This window comes from Balaenoptera borealis (assembly GCF_965194805.1).
Source record: "Balaenoptera borealis genome assembly, chromosome: 2".
Lineage (NCBI taxonomy): Eukaryota > Metazoa > Chordata > Mammalia > Artiodactyla > Balaenopteridae > Balaenoptera > Balaenoptera borealis.
Window position 1 is genome coordinate 77880922 of NC_138867.1, and position 14862 is coordinate 77895783.

Sequence of the window (14862 nt, forward strand, 5' to 3'; positions counted from 1 at the left end):
TTTGAGTTCATGTCTGTTGAAATATGCGTTATAAGCCACAGTATAACATTTTTTACATATAGAAAGGATGTAAAATAATGGAGTTATTAAATAAATTTAGTTTTATTTAACATAAAAAAATGGAGATTTTATGAAAGATAGGGAAATTATTAAAATACATCTGTAAACATCTTGAGTTTTAGAACTCAAGAGGTTGTGTATAAAATGCTTCAATCAAAAGACAGAGTAGCTGAATGCATACAAAAACAAAACCCATATATATGCTGCCAAAAAGAGACTCACTTCAGATTAATGACATACACAGACAAAGTGAGGGGATGGAAAAAGATATTCCATGCAAATTGAAATCAAAAGAAAGCCAGCATAGCAACAGTTACATCACACAAAATAGACTTTAAAGATTGTTGGGCTTCCCTGGTGGCGCAGTGGTTGAGAGTCTGCCTGCCAATGCAGGGGACACAGGTTCGAGCCCTGATCTGGGACGATCCCACATGCTGCAGAGCAAATGGGCCCGTGAGCCACAACTACTGAGCCTGCGCATCTGGAGCCTGTGCTCCGCAACAAGAGGCCGCGACAGTGAGAGGCCCACGCACCGCGATGAAGAGTGGACCCCGCTTGCCGCAACTAGAGAAAGCCCTCACACAGAAACGAAGACCCAACACACCCAAAAATAAATAAATAAATAAATTTAAAGTACGTGCCGGAAAAACAAAAGATTGTTATGAGATAAAGGAGGACATTATATAATGATCAAGGGATCAATCCAAGAAGAAGATATAACAATTGTAAATGTATATGCACCCAACATAGGACCACCTAAATACATAAAGCAAATATTAACAAACAAAAGGGAGAAACATAGGACCACCTAAATACATAAAGCAAATATTAACAAACAAAAGGGAGAACTTGACAGTAATATCAATACAATAATAGGAGGGGACTTTAACACCCCACCTACATCAACGGAAAGATCATCCAGACAGAAAATCAATATGGAAACACTAGCTTTAAATAACACATTAAACCAAATGGACTTAGTAGATATGTGTATATAGAGCATTTTGTCAAAAGGCAGCAGAATACACATTCTTTTCAAGTGCACATTAAACATCCTCCAGCCTAGGCCACAAAACAAACGTCAGTAAATTTAAGAAAATTGAAATCTTATCTGGCAACTTTTCCAACCACAGTGCTATGAGACTAGAAATCAACTACAAGAATAAAATTCAAAAAACACAAACACATGGATGCTAAAAAATGCTACTAAACAATCAGTGACTCACTGAAGAAAGCAAAGAGGAAATCGAAAAAATACCTGGAGACAGATGGAAACAAAAGCATGGTGATCTAAAATCAGTAGAAGGCAGCAAAATACATTCTAAGAGGGAAGTTTATAGCAATACAAGCTTACCTCAGGACACAAGAAAAATCTCAAATAAAAAACCTGACCTTACACCTAAAGGAACTAGAAAAAGAAGAACAAACAAACCCGAAGTTAGTAGAAGGAATGAAATCATGAAGATCAGAGCAGAAATAAATGAAATACAAACTTAAAAAACAATAGAAAAGCTCAATGAAACTAAAAGCTACTTCTTTGAAAAGATAAACAAAATTGATAAACCTTTAGCTGGACTCATCAAGAAAGAAAGAGGGCCCAAATCAATAAAATTGGAAATGAAAAAGACAACTGACACCACAGAAATACAGAAGATCATAAGAGACTACTAGGAACAGCTATATGCCAATAAAATGGACAACCCAGAAGAAATGGACAAATACCTAGAAATGTACAATCTACCAAGACTGAGCCAGGAAGAAATAGAAAATGTGAACAGACCAATTACCAGTAATGGAACTGAGTCAGTAGTTAAAAATCTCCCAACAAACAAAAGTCCAGGGCCAGATAGCTTCACAGGTGAATGCTACCAAACATTTAGAGAAGAGTTAACACTTATCCTTCTCAAAATACTCCAGAGAATTGCTGAGGAAGGAATGCTTCCAAACTCATTCTATGAGGCCAGCATCACCCTGTTACCAAAACCAGACAATGGTATCACAAAAAAAGAAAATTACAGGCTAATATCACTAATGAATATAGATGCAAAAATCCTCAATAAAATATTGACAAACTGAATCCAACAGTACATTAAAAGGATCATATGCCATGATCAAGTGGGATTTATCCCAGAGTTGCAAGGATTTTTCAATACCAGGAATCAATCAGTGTGATACAACACATTAACAAATTGAAGAATAAAAAGCATATGATCATCTCGATAGGTACAGAAAAAGCTTCAACATCCATTTATGTTAAAAACTCTGTAGAAAGTGGGCATAGAGGGAACATACCTCAACGTAATAAAGGCCACATATGACCAACCCACAGCTAACATCATATTCAATGGGAAAAAGCTGAAAGCATTTCCTCTAAGATCAGAAACAAAACAAGGATGCCTACCCTCACTACTTTTATTTAACACAGTATTGGAAGTCCTAACCATGGCAATCAGAGAAGAAAAAGGAATAAAAGGAATCCAAATTGAAAAGGAAGATGTAAAATTCTCACTGTTTGCAGATGACATGGTACTATACATAGAATATCCTAAAGATGCCATCAGCAAACTGCTAGAGCTCAGTAATGAATTCTGTAAAGTTGAAGAATACAAAATTAATATACAGAAATCTGCATGTCTATGTACTAACAAACTATCAGAAAGAGAAATTAAGGAAACAATCCCATTTACCATTGCATCAAAAAGAAGAAAATACCTGGGAGTAAACCTACCTAAGGAGGTAAAAAACCAATGCTCAGAAAACTGTAAGATACTGATGAAAGAAATTGAAGCCAACACAAACAAATGGGAAGATATCCCATGTTCATGGATTGGAAGAATTAATATTGTTAAAAATGACCATACTAACCAAGGCAATCTACAGATTCAGTGCCATCCCTATCAAAATACCAAGGGCATTTTTCACAGAAGTAGAACAAATAATTTTGAAATTTGAATGGAAACACAAAAGATCCCGATAGCCAAAACACTCTTGAGAAAGAAGAACAGAGCCAAAGGAATCATGCTCCCTGACTTCGGACGATACTACATCCGACTATACTACAAAGCTACAGTAATCAAAACAGTATGGTACTGGCCCCAAAACAGACACATAGATCATTGGAACAGAGTAGAGAGCCCAGAAGTAAGTCCACACAGTTATGCTCAATGAATCTACAACAAAGGAGGCAAGAATATGGAATGGTGAAAAGACAGTCTCTTCAACAAGTGATGCTGGAAAGACTGGACAGTTAAATATAAAACAATAAGATTAGAACATTTCCTCACATTATGTCCAAAAATAAACTCAAAATATATAAAAGACTTAAATGTAAGCCCTAAAACCATAAAACTCCCAGAAGAGAATATAGGCATAACACTCTTTGACATAAATTGTCACAGTATTTTTTTTGAATCTGTATCCTAAAGCCCAGGAAATAAAAGCAAAAATAAATAAATGATACCTGATTAGACTTAAAAGCTTTCACAAAACAAAGTAAACCATCGACAAAATGAAAAGACAGCCTACTGAATGAGAGAATATATTTGCTAATGATATGACCAATAAGGGGTTAATAGCCAAAATAAATAAACAGGTCATACATCTCAACACCAAAAAAACAACCCAATTAAAAAATGGGCAGAAGACCTGAAAAGACATTTTTCTAAAGAAGGCATACAGATGGCCAGCAGGTGTATGAAAAGATGCTCAACATCGTTAATCATCAGAAAAATGCAAATTAAATCCACAATGAGATATCACTTCACATCTGTCGGAATGGCTATCATGGAAAAAACCACAAATAACAAATATTGGTGAGGATGTAGAGAAAACAGAACCCTCGTACACTGTTGATGGGAATATAAATTGGTGCACCCACTGTGGAAAATAGTATGGCAGTTTCTAAAAAAAAAACAACAAAACTAAAAGTAGAACTACCATATGACGCAGCAATTTCATTCCTGGGTACATATCAGAAAAAAAGGAAAACACTAGTTTCAAAATATCCAAGCATACCAGTGTTTATAGCAGCATTATTTACAATTGCCATGATATGGAAGCAACCTAAGTGTCCATCAACAAATGAATGGATAAAGAAGATGGGAGATCTGTATATCTGTATAGACATATAGATATGGTGGAATACTACTCAGCCATAAAAAATGAAATTTTGCCATTTGCAACAACATGGATGGACTTGGAGGTATTATACTAAGTGGAATAAGTCAAGCAGAGAAAGACAAATACTGTATGATATAATTTATATGTGGAATCTAAAAAATAAAACCACTGAATATTACAAAATTAAAATGGACTCACAGATATGGAGAACAAACTAGTGGTTACCAGTGGGGAGAGGGAATAGCTGGGAGGGGGCAATATAGGGGTAGGGGACTAAGAGGTATAAACTATTAGGCATAAAATAAATAAGCTACAAGGATATGTTGTACAAGACAGGAAATATAGCCGGTATTTTATAATAACTATAAGTTGAGTATAACATTTAAAAATTGTGTATCCCTACATTGTATACCTGTAACTTATATAATATGGTACATCAACTATATCTAAATTTAAAAAAAAGTAAAAAGAATACATCTGTAAACATCTTGAGTTCCTTTTAGAACTCAGGAGAATGTATATCAAATTCAGGTCACAATTTCTATTTTTTTAAATAAATTTCTTAGTGTAAAGAATAAACAATATGGTTTGCAATACTTCTTATCCGTTTTACCTATTTCCTATACAAAGATTTTCTGAGATGTTTCATTTGATATGCCTAATGGCAAGACTCTATTTGATGTAGAGCCTAAATTATTTTCACAAACATTTGGAAAAATAAAAGAAAATAATGAAGATAACCAAATCTCTTTTGACTAATCATGACAAATTTTTTTAAAAGGCAGAGATTCCAAGAAAGAGTAAGTTAACAATATACCTAAATTAAATGTTTGTAAACACAGTATAAACTTTAAGAACTAAAAATCTTTATTTTTCTCTTTTATCTTAGTATAACTAAAATGTAATATAATTCATAATGCTCTTTATTATATTTAGTCTCATGTGTATGTTTCATAAAGCCTACGTTCCTGAGTTTTTTTTGTTGTGACTTGCATTGGTTGTGTTGAGGCTATGGCTAATCTATAGTCTAACTAAAGTATTTTTATAAACATGCAGAAAGAAGTGAAAAATCATGATGAAGATGTTAATGTTCATTCTATTTTAACTGAACATCACAGAAAAGAAAAATACAGAGATTCTAGTAAAGATTTGAAATTTGTTAAAATGAGAAATGCCTTAGGAAGGCATACATATGGAAATCAGGTAAGACCTTCCAAATTAAAAGTAATTTATTTATATTTTACACTCTTTTCTAATAATGCCAGTTATGAAGTTGTTTCTTCTGAATTATGTATACATTATATGTGTTTATAAAGCATTTGTGTATAATTTTTGAAAGAGTACGAAAATGAGTGCTATGTACCTACCAGCTAGGTTAAGAAATAGAGCATTCCCAGCTTTTTAAGATTCTGCTATGTCATTTCCAAACTGCATCCCTTTTTCTTCCTCTTACCCATGATAGGTAACCTCTGTTTTGGAATTTGTTTTAATATTTTCTTGTTTTTCATTATAGTTTTACCACCTACATATGTATCCCTACCAATACATTGTTTAGTTTTGCCTCTTAATGAACTTTTCTAGTTTGTGGTATTTATAATCTTCTGTGACTTACTTTTTTGTGGATGTATATGTTTAATTGTTTCACAGTTATACCTTTTATCCATTTTACTATTGATAAATATTTTGGTTTCTTTTTATTGGTTTGTTTTTGATGGATTGATTGGTTTTTGTAACTGTGAGCATTTCTGCCATGAATATTATGAACCTTTTCTTACATTACTTTTGGTGCACATGTTCAAGACTTCCTCTAGCTTAGGATATATCCCTAAGAGAATTCTGGGTTATAAGAACTGTGTATGTTCAAGTCTACTAGATAATGAACAACTGTTTTCCAAAATATTTTACTAACGTATACCCACTCCAACAGTGAATGAGATTTCGTATTGTATATAACTTTTTTTTAATGTGTTATAAGTCAGACTCGTCTTGAATTTATGTGGATTTTGTAACATATATCATTCATGTTTAGATTTGTTTAATTGTGGTCTAAATATGTTTAGAAGGAAATTAAGAAAGAGGATGAAGATATTCAAAGGAATTATACTTTGAGGAAAAAACGCAAAAAAGAGAAAGAAAGAGATTCCAGGAAGGACACTGAACATGACAAAAGTACCTTAAGAAAGCACGTTTATAGAGATCAGGTAAAACTTTGTAAGCTAAGCTGAAAAAAACAAAAAACAGTTTTAATTTCTTTTGGCTCTTCCCTAATATCACCTACACATATAATCTGATTTTTGTGATTGCTTGCTGTGTTAAATATAACCTGTACATCTTATGAAAAGAATCTTCTTGATTTGATCTGGTGGAATATTCATAATTAATGTTATAATTAGCTTTGGTTCACAATGAAAATATTTTTACATGTGTACAGAAAGAATTTGAGTTAATCAGGATATTCAAATATATTTTATTTTGCCTGACTAAAACAAAAAAGAAAAGAAACGTTCTGACAAAAGAGGCTAAAATTCTTAAAATGAAAAATACATGTGTATGTAGTTTGGCTAATACATTCTAATCTAAATAATCTAAATTTTAGTTTTTTATCTTGCTCTTCCCTGGTATAGTACAGACCATTATTAATAAGATAGCTTGTCTTTTAAACAGAATCCTTCTTGAGTTAATTTTTCTAGAGTATAACTTTATTTTACAGTATAGACAGCATGTTTATATGTATTCAGAGGGATCTTCAGAAGAATGATAAAGATAAATAATCATGTTTTGTGGGAACATGGCAACCAAAAAAAAAAAAAAAAAAAAAAAACAAGGAAGAGAGAGAGGTTCCAGGAAAGATTTGGAACAGGTTAAAGTAAAAAGTACTTAAGAAAGTGCACATGTAAATATCAGGTAAAACTTTGCAATTAAAACATTTGGTTTTTAATTTTTTGAATTTCATTCTGTAATCTTTATATAGTATAATTTTAAGGATCTTTGCTGTGGTTAACACTGCATGAATGTGTTCTTGTGTTATGTTGTCCATTGTGATACTTAGCATTTGTGTTGACACTCTTTAGTACATTGTCTAAAGTACTTTTTCGTGTATACAGAAAGAAATGAAGAATTCTGTTTTTGCTGATCATGCCAAAGAATCAAAAACCAAGGATATCAGGACAGATGTGGATATCGCTGACATAAAAAATGCCTTAAGGAAACACATATACAGAGCTCAGGTAGAACTTGACGTACTAAAAATTTTGTATAGTTTTCTCTCATTCTGTAGTGTAACCAATGTATAATAATAGTAATAATAATAATGAGTCATTATGTTTAATATGTCTTAAAATAATTTTTAGTTCATTAATTTTTGTTAATAGTAATTATTGTATGTGGACATTTAGTAAATTGCTGAATTCTCTGCCATTTATACCTCAGTGATACTACGGCTAAGTTATGTGTTTTACAAACTGCTGTAACTTGTTGCTTATTAACCTGCTATTGGAGAATGAGGGCTGGAGGATCCCCGTTTCTGTTGTCCTCGTTCAGCCTCAGTCTGAGAAAAGCTTTGAGGCTCCCTGAGTTTTGGGGAAGGGCTTTTTCAGTGTTCTTGCCCTGCCCCAAGTAATAGGGGATGATCTGGGATCACCATCTCTTCCTGCCCCTCTCTGGGGGTAAAGGATTTTTCTCCTATTTCCTTATCCAGCAGGTTATGGGTCTGCATGTGTGCCCTGAGGGTAACCACATTTGCTGCCCTTCCCACAGCAGCCACTGTTCAAGTCTTGGCCTCTACCACTAGGGAGACTTTCTTTAGTCTCCCACCCCGTCTCTTTTCATTTGCATGAGCACCCAGTGAGGTCCGTGGAGAAGATCATGCCATTGAGTGCAAACTCCCCGCATTTTGTTGATTCCCAGGGGTTCCGTTTTCTCATGCTGGCCCACACTTGGCCTTTAGTAAGTGGTGAAAAATTTAAGCTGAAATCTTCTTACCCACTGTAGTGGAGTCCTCCTCTTCCTGCTAAACTCTCTCAGATAAATCAGTGCTCATGTCCCATGTCCTTGGAGACTCTGGTGTTTCTTCATATCTCTGTTTAGTTTGTTGCACTAAGACCTCTGCTGTCATAAGGGTTCAGGTGAAGTTATCATTTCATAGATTTTACGTTTTTATTGTTCATAATGTGGGAAGGCCTCTCTTTTCAGCTTTCTGTATCCTAAGTGGAAGCCAAGCCTCTATCATTGTTTTAATTTGTATTTCTTCTGTTAGCAGCAAGTTTGAGCATATTTTATGCCTTCACTTGCCATTTGTGTATTTCTTCCTCTGCCAACCGCTTGTTGGTACTCTTCTCTATTTTTTCAGTAGGTTGTTTTATACCACTGCTTCTAGAACTCTTTATATAATCAGGATATTATCTCTTTTTATGTTTGCAAATATTTTTCCAGTATAATCTTTTAAACAAATACAAACTTACAGGTATTTTACAGTAGAGGAAGATTTTACATGTGATTATATTACAAAACATGACTACCTTTTTTCTCCTATGGAGTTTTATACAAAAGTCCATAGGAGCATTTTATAAATGCTCTCTCCATTTATATTTCTAATTATTAAAATACTAAGGACAATGGACCTCTTCAGGTCTTCAAAGTAAATATGACTTTACCTTTTACATTATTTTAATTTAGAAGGGAAAGTAGAGGCTGTTCATTCTCATGAGAGTGCCATTACCCTAAAATGATGGAGGTCCCTAGTTAAACATGAGAATCAGATCATTTATATCTATTAATGTCTTCCTGAATCTGTTTTGTAAGTTTGGCCAAGGTTTTATGCTTTGTAAGCTGAACTGTATTTTTTGACCTAAAAATGTTTAATTTTAATTAATGGTTTCTGTTTTGTAGGCTATAAGATACAGCTGCATTAGAATAGATAAACAACCAGTATACAATGTTGAGGTAAGAAATTTGGAGTAGGGTGCTAATGGGGGCAAAAAGAAGCTTTATGTTTTATTATTAGTTGTTTTGATATAAAGGTATGTGTTGTCAGCAAGACAAAGCTTCTTATCAAATTTGAAGTGTAGTTTCTCTAATCAGAAGTGAAAAAGAAAAATAGTATTCTATCAAAGCTCCAAAAAAAATTCTATACAGTAATAAAAATTGATAAGAAGAATTAAAAACTTACCTTGTGCTCATCACAGGTGAGTTATGTATCCCTATTCATACATTTCATAGGTTTCATAATTACTACTTCTAGATTAAATTTTCAGTGTAATATTTATGAGTATATTATTTTCTTTATATCATTATTCATTCCTTTACAATTGATTGTTTTAGTCCATGAGTCTTTCAGAGTATTCTTGATTCTCAACTAGGTCAAAGGAGTCACTTTTATTGTTAAAAATATTTTGACCAAGGAGGCTGTATTTTGTGGAACTCTTAGAGTTTTATTAATGTGCATCTTCAGAGTAATTTTATGGTACTATAGCAGTTGTCACTTTTTACAAATACTGATTCTGCTTGATGACATCTTAATATATGTAGTATATGTTAATAGACATAGTTTGCTTATAAGTTTAAAAGAACACCAAAAAGTAATTTTGCATCTAAATTAAAACTATGTGTGGTTGTACCTCCAACTGAAGTCTCATTATCAGTCCGACTTTGCAAATGCCTTTTAAAGTTTCCTTTTAGAGGTAGTGTTTCCTCTTACTATTCAAGGCGACAGAGAATAATAAATAAAACAATAATGTATATGTTTTGCAGTGCAATTTTATTGTTGTAAAACACATTCATACAAATCATTCTTTTGGACCCACATAACAACCTAGTGAAGTAGTGAGGGCAGGGATTGTTCATTTTACAGATGAGGAAATTCAGGCTCCTTGCTAATTCAAAATTTCATCTCAGAATTTTCCCCTTCTTTTCTTTGAGTCATAGAATCTTTCCTTTCTTAGGTTAAAAATGCTGAATTTCCCAGAGGTGTATTAAATTTAATTGAAAGCCTCATAGAAGGACAGTTTTTTAAAGAAGCAATTGAGGAACTTTCCTCTTTGCAATCACATTATATCCCTCCTGTTTGCCTTCTTCACGCTCTTCTAGAGAACATTCTACAGGTAAGAGCAGTCTTATGGGTTTTATAGTCTTTCAAAGAATGTTAAACTATGAACACTTTCTCAGTTTTTGTAAGTTTATAGTTTATTTTCTCTCTCCATTATTTCTTTTCCTCATTTAATAATAAATGCAGTACCTATTTATTACCATTTCTTTTCTGTTTTTAAACTCTATACTAGGTATTACTCTGAGTGTTTTAACTTAATATTTTCTCAGAATTTTTTTCTGTGGCAGTAAAGTATCTAATGTAAAAATCAAATTATAAGGATCTAGAATGTCATTTAGTAAATTACTCATTTAGTACATTGGTAATGATTTTTATTCATAGTATATGTAGACACTGAACTTACTCCTTGTTCCTATTGTGAAAACCAATAGGAACAGCTTTTCAAAGGTAGATTTCTAGTCATATTCTTAATCGAGGTGACAATTTGAAGAAACAACAGGTTTAAGCTATGTCAGACTAATGTTGGTGCTAAGTCAGAATGTTACATGTAAAGTTTCTTCAGTTCATTTCAGGTCACATTTGGGAACTCTTTTAATCACACTATAATCATGAGAAGTAAAATGGACATTTGACATAGATTAGTCCCAATAGCTAGGATTATCTAATATGTAGATACATATTTAGAGTGTGCCTCTCTCTCAGTTGCAATATTTAATTAGCTAAACATCATGCTTCCATCTGTTCTCCTTTGTCCAAACACGTATTTTTGCCAAGAAAGTTAGGTCTGGGTATTATAGTTTTAAACTAAATTAGCTGGTAAAACTGTACTTTTAGCTATTGTGTTTTATTTGTTTGTTTATTTTTAAATAATAGGATAACATAGATACGTTTTCTGGTCGATACTTTCATATATTGTCAGCTCTTCTTCACCTTCACCCTCCTTGGAAGTCCCCAGCCATGTCAAGATATTACTTAGAGTTGTTTCAGTGTCCAACTTGTATGAAAGGGGCATGGTCTCTAATAGAAGTGCTTATCAGGTAAGGAATTTCACATGTTGAGGATGTTAAGTTTCATATAGTCAGGGTTCTGCTATGTATTTTTTAGATACTGATAAAAGAAGTACATTTCTTTTTAAAAAAAATTTTTGTGTGTGTGTAATGTTTGTGTGTTGCATTTATTGCAAAGGCCAAGTCTAAATTGGTCATGTTTGTCAATCATTTTATTAAAAAAAATTGTTGAATAAATATGTGAAATGGACTCACAGGAATGCCAAATCATTATTTGTTTTTATTTTATTTTTTAACAAAATAAGTTTGCATATTTTAAAAATTAAGAAAATGAATTTATTGGATATGAATATCATCAAATTTTGGTCATCAACAGTATAAACATTTGTAACTGTATACAATATCTGTTTTAGTGTTTCTGTTATATTTTTTCAGCTAGAAATTTGAATTTTGAAACTGAACTTAATGTTTCCTAAATATGTCATCTCTTTCATGCCTCTGCACATGCTGTCATCTGCCTAGGTCCTTCCTTTGTCTTCCATATGTTAATCTCTTCAGAAATCCCTCCTATTTCTGCTTCTTTCTCTCAAACAGAAGTAATCATTTTTCTATGTCTTCCCTGATAGCTCTCTGTATCTGATAACCTTCCTTTGTCTTGTAGTACTTTATTTTTATCCAAGTGTTCAGTTTTAGGGGGGTCCATAATAGTAAGAGAAAGGATACTTGACTAGCCAGGCAAAAGCTAGATCTGTGGTTACCTCTTTGAGATCATAGGGATTTACCTACCTTCTTGGTTGTGTTATATTTGAAGGAAACTAATCAGCTAGCTCTCATGCATTTATTTATTCTTCAAAAAATGTTACTGAGTAGTTACTGGGAGCCAGGCATTGTGCTATGTTTCAGGGGTAAAAAGATAAAATAACAGTTCCCACACTTTTGAAGGTATAAACACCATTCTAACACAGTACTGTCCCAGCATGGGTGTAGGATGTGAGGATATATGGTTTACATATTTGCCATTCTTCCTAATTTACAAATCTGTTTCTTCCTTCGCTGTCATCACCTTTATTTAAAAAGCCTTCATTGCTTCTTATGTAAACTGTTGGCAATATCCGCTTTATTGATCTTGATCCTACTTTTTCCCTTTATCTTCCAAAGTACACCAGTATGCTCTTTCCACAGTGGTCTTTTCATTTCCCAGATAAAAGTCCTTCATTAACACACATATCACCTGTAGAAAACATTTTAAATTCCTTAGCAAAACATGTAAGACCCTTCATGATTTAGCCCTATGTATGTCTCCATTCTTCATCATTTTCCCAGGCGTGCCCAATGACTGAACTATTTTCGTTTCTTATCCCTTTGCTCTTATGTTTTCTCTGCCTATATAAACCTCCATTCTTGCCACCCTATAAATACCTGGCCTCTCCTAATTATCCTTTAAAATGCAAGTCAAATGCCACTTCCTATCTCTTGCCCTTTCCTTTGAGTTAAGTTTTTCACTTAAATCAGCCTCTGACTTTTTTTATTATTATTGTGGTAACATTGGTTTGTAACATTATATTTGTTGCATGTGTACAACATTATATTTCTATTTCTGTATACCTACAGTGTGCTCACCAGCAAAAATTGAGTTTCCATTTGTCACCATACAGTTGATCCCCTTCTCTCCACCCACCCCTCTACCCCTTCCCCTCTGGTAACCACTACTCTATTCATATCTGTGTTTGTTTTGGTTTGGTCTGGTTTGCTCAATCATTTTGGTCATTTGTTTGTTTGTTTTTTATATCCCACATAAGAGTGAAATCATAGGGTATATGTCTTTCTCAGTCTGACTTGTTTCACTTAACATAATACTCTCAAGATCTATCCATGTTGTCACAAATGGCACGATTTTTTTCTTTTTTATGTCTGAATAGTATTCCTTTGTGTGTGTGTGTTTGTGTGTGTGTATCACATTTTGATTTATTCATTTGTTGATGGGCACTTAAGATTGTTTCCATATTTTGGCTAGTGTAAATAATGCTGCAATAAACAGAAGAGTGCGCATATCTTTTCAAATTAGTGTTTTCATATTCTTGGATAAATGCCCAGAAGTGGGATAGCTGGATCTTATGGTAGTACTGCTTTTAATTTTTTGAGGGATCTCCATACTGGTTTCCATAGTGGCTACACCAGTTTACATTCCCACCAACAGTGTATGCAGCCTCCGACTTTCAGAAGAGTAGATGCTCAGTGTTAAACATCTCCCTCCTCAGTGCTTATAATGTCTGGAACATAATAAGTGCTTAATAAATGTTTGGATGAATTAATTGATGCTACAGGAAATGGAATTCAGGCAGCTTAAAAGTAGACTTTTTAATAAACAGATACCCAGGTTTAATTACAAAATAATTGGGTCTGTTGGGAATCTCGGGGAAGGTTCCCAGGAAAGTGGTAGGAATACAGATGAGCTGGGTGATACTCGTCTACTTCTGAGTGTATTTTTGTTTTTATAAATTTATTTATTTATTTATTTTTGGCTGCATTGGGTCTTCGTTGATGCGCACGGGCTTTTCTCTTGTTGCGGCGAGCGGGGGCTTCTCGTTGCAGAGCACAGGCTCTAGGCACGCGGGCTTCAGGAGTTGTGGCACATGAGCTCAGCAGTTCTGGCTCGTGGGCTCTAGAGCGCTGGCTCAGTAGTTGTGGCACATGGGCTTAGTTGCTCTGCGGCATGTGCAATCTTCCCGGGCCAGGGCTCAAACCCGTGTTCCCTGCATCGGCAGGCGGATTCTTAACCACTGCGCCACCAGGGAAGTCCCTGAGTGTATTTTTGAAATATTTCATAATGTGTGTTTTTAGAAAAAGAGAAAAGATACTACGGTATCCATCTCTGGCAGTTTTCAGATAGACTAAATAACTATATGGTCAAGGAGGATCTTTTAGAGCAGATTTGAGTATTAAATGGAGTGTTACATTTAATAGCTGTCAAGGGCCCCCCTAATCTGAGAGTGTGGTATTCAAAATAGATGGGGAAGATGGAGACAGAGGTACAGAGTTATAAGTACATTGTTGGTATAATTGATAATGAAGTTGGAAGAAAATTGTAATAAATGTTGTTGCCTGGACTATCTCTCTTAGTCCTGTAGTTCTGAGTAATTTTATGTTCTCTTTTAAAAAATACTATAGAACTGTGCTGTCCAACCCCATAGCCACTAGCTACATGTGACTATATTTAAATTTAATTAAGATTAAATAATTAAAAATTCAACACCTCAGTTTTGCACAAGCCACATTTCAGGTGTTCACTAGAACATATCCATCATCATGGAAAGTTCTGTTGGATAGGACTGCTGCAGAAGACAGAAAGAAAATAAATACTGAATTTTTAAAACTCTAAAAAAAATAGCTCTAAATGACCTTCATTTTACTAAATAATGAAAAAGAAAATAATTTTGAGTAAGAGGAGGATTATAGAGAGTATTATAAATTGAAAGTGTAACTGGTCATCTGAATCAAAAGGGTTTAATGAAATTCATAGTTTTTTTTCTTTTTCAGTGAAATAAAGAATACAAGGGGAGAGTACCAGATGGTTGTTAAACATTACAATCATTGAAAAATAGAGAAATTAGATCTCTATTATTAGAAAATTAA

General features: G+C 33.6%; 1 protein-coding gene across 1 annotated transcript in view; it reads left to right on the top strand.

Annotated features, from left to right (window-relative positions):
* Positions 1-14862, top strand: part of SLF1 (SMC5-SMC6 complex localization factor 1) — a 59813-nt gene that overhangs the window by 22367 nt on the left and 22584 nt on the right. Inside the window, exons 7-12 of the mRNA XM_082375491.1 lie at positions 5236-5382; positions 6240-6380; positions 7284-7406; positions 9067-9120; positions 10119-10277; positions 11096-11259. Coding sequence (XP_082231617.1) covers positions 5236-5382; positions 6240-6380; positions 7284-7406; positions 9067-9120; positions 10119-10277; positions 11096-11259 — 788 coding nt within the window. The remainder of the gene's footprint in view (positions 1-5235; positions 5383-6239; positions 6381-7283; positions 7407-9066; positions 9121-10118; positions 10278-11095; positions 11260-14862) is intronic.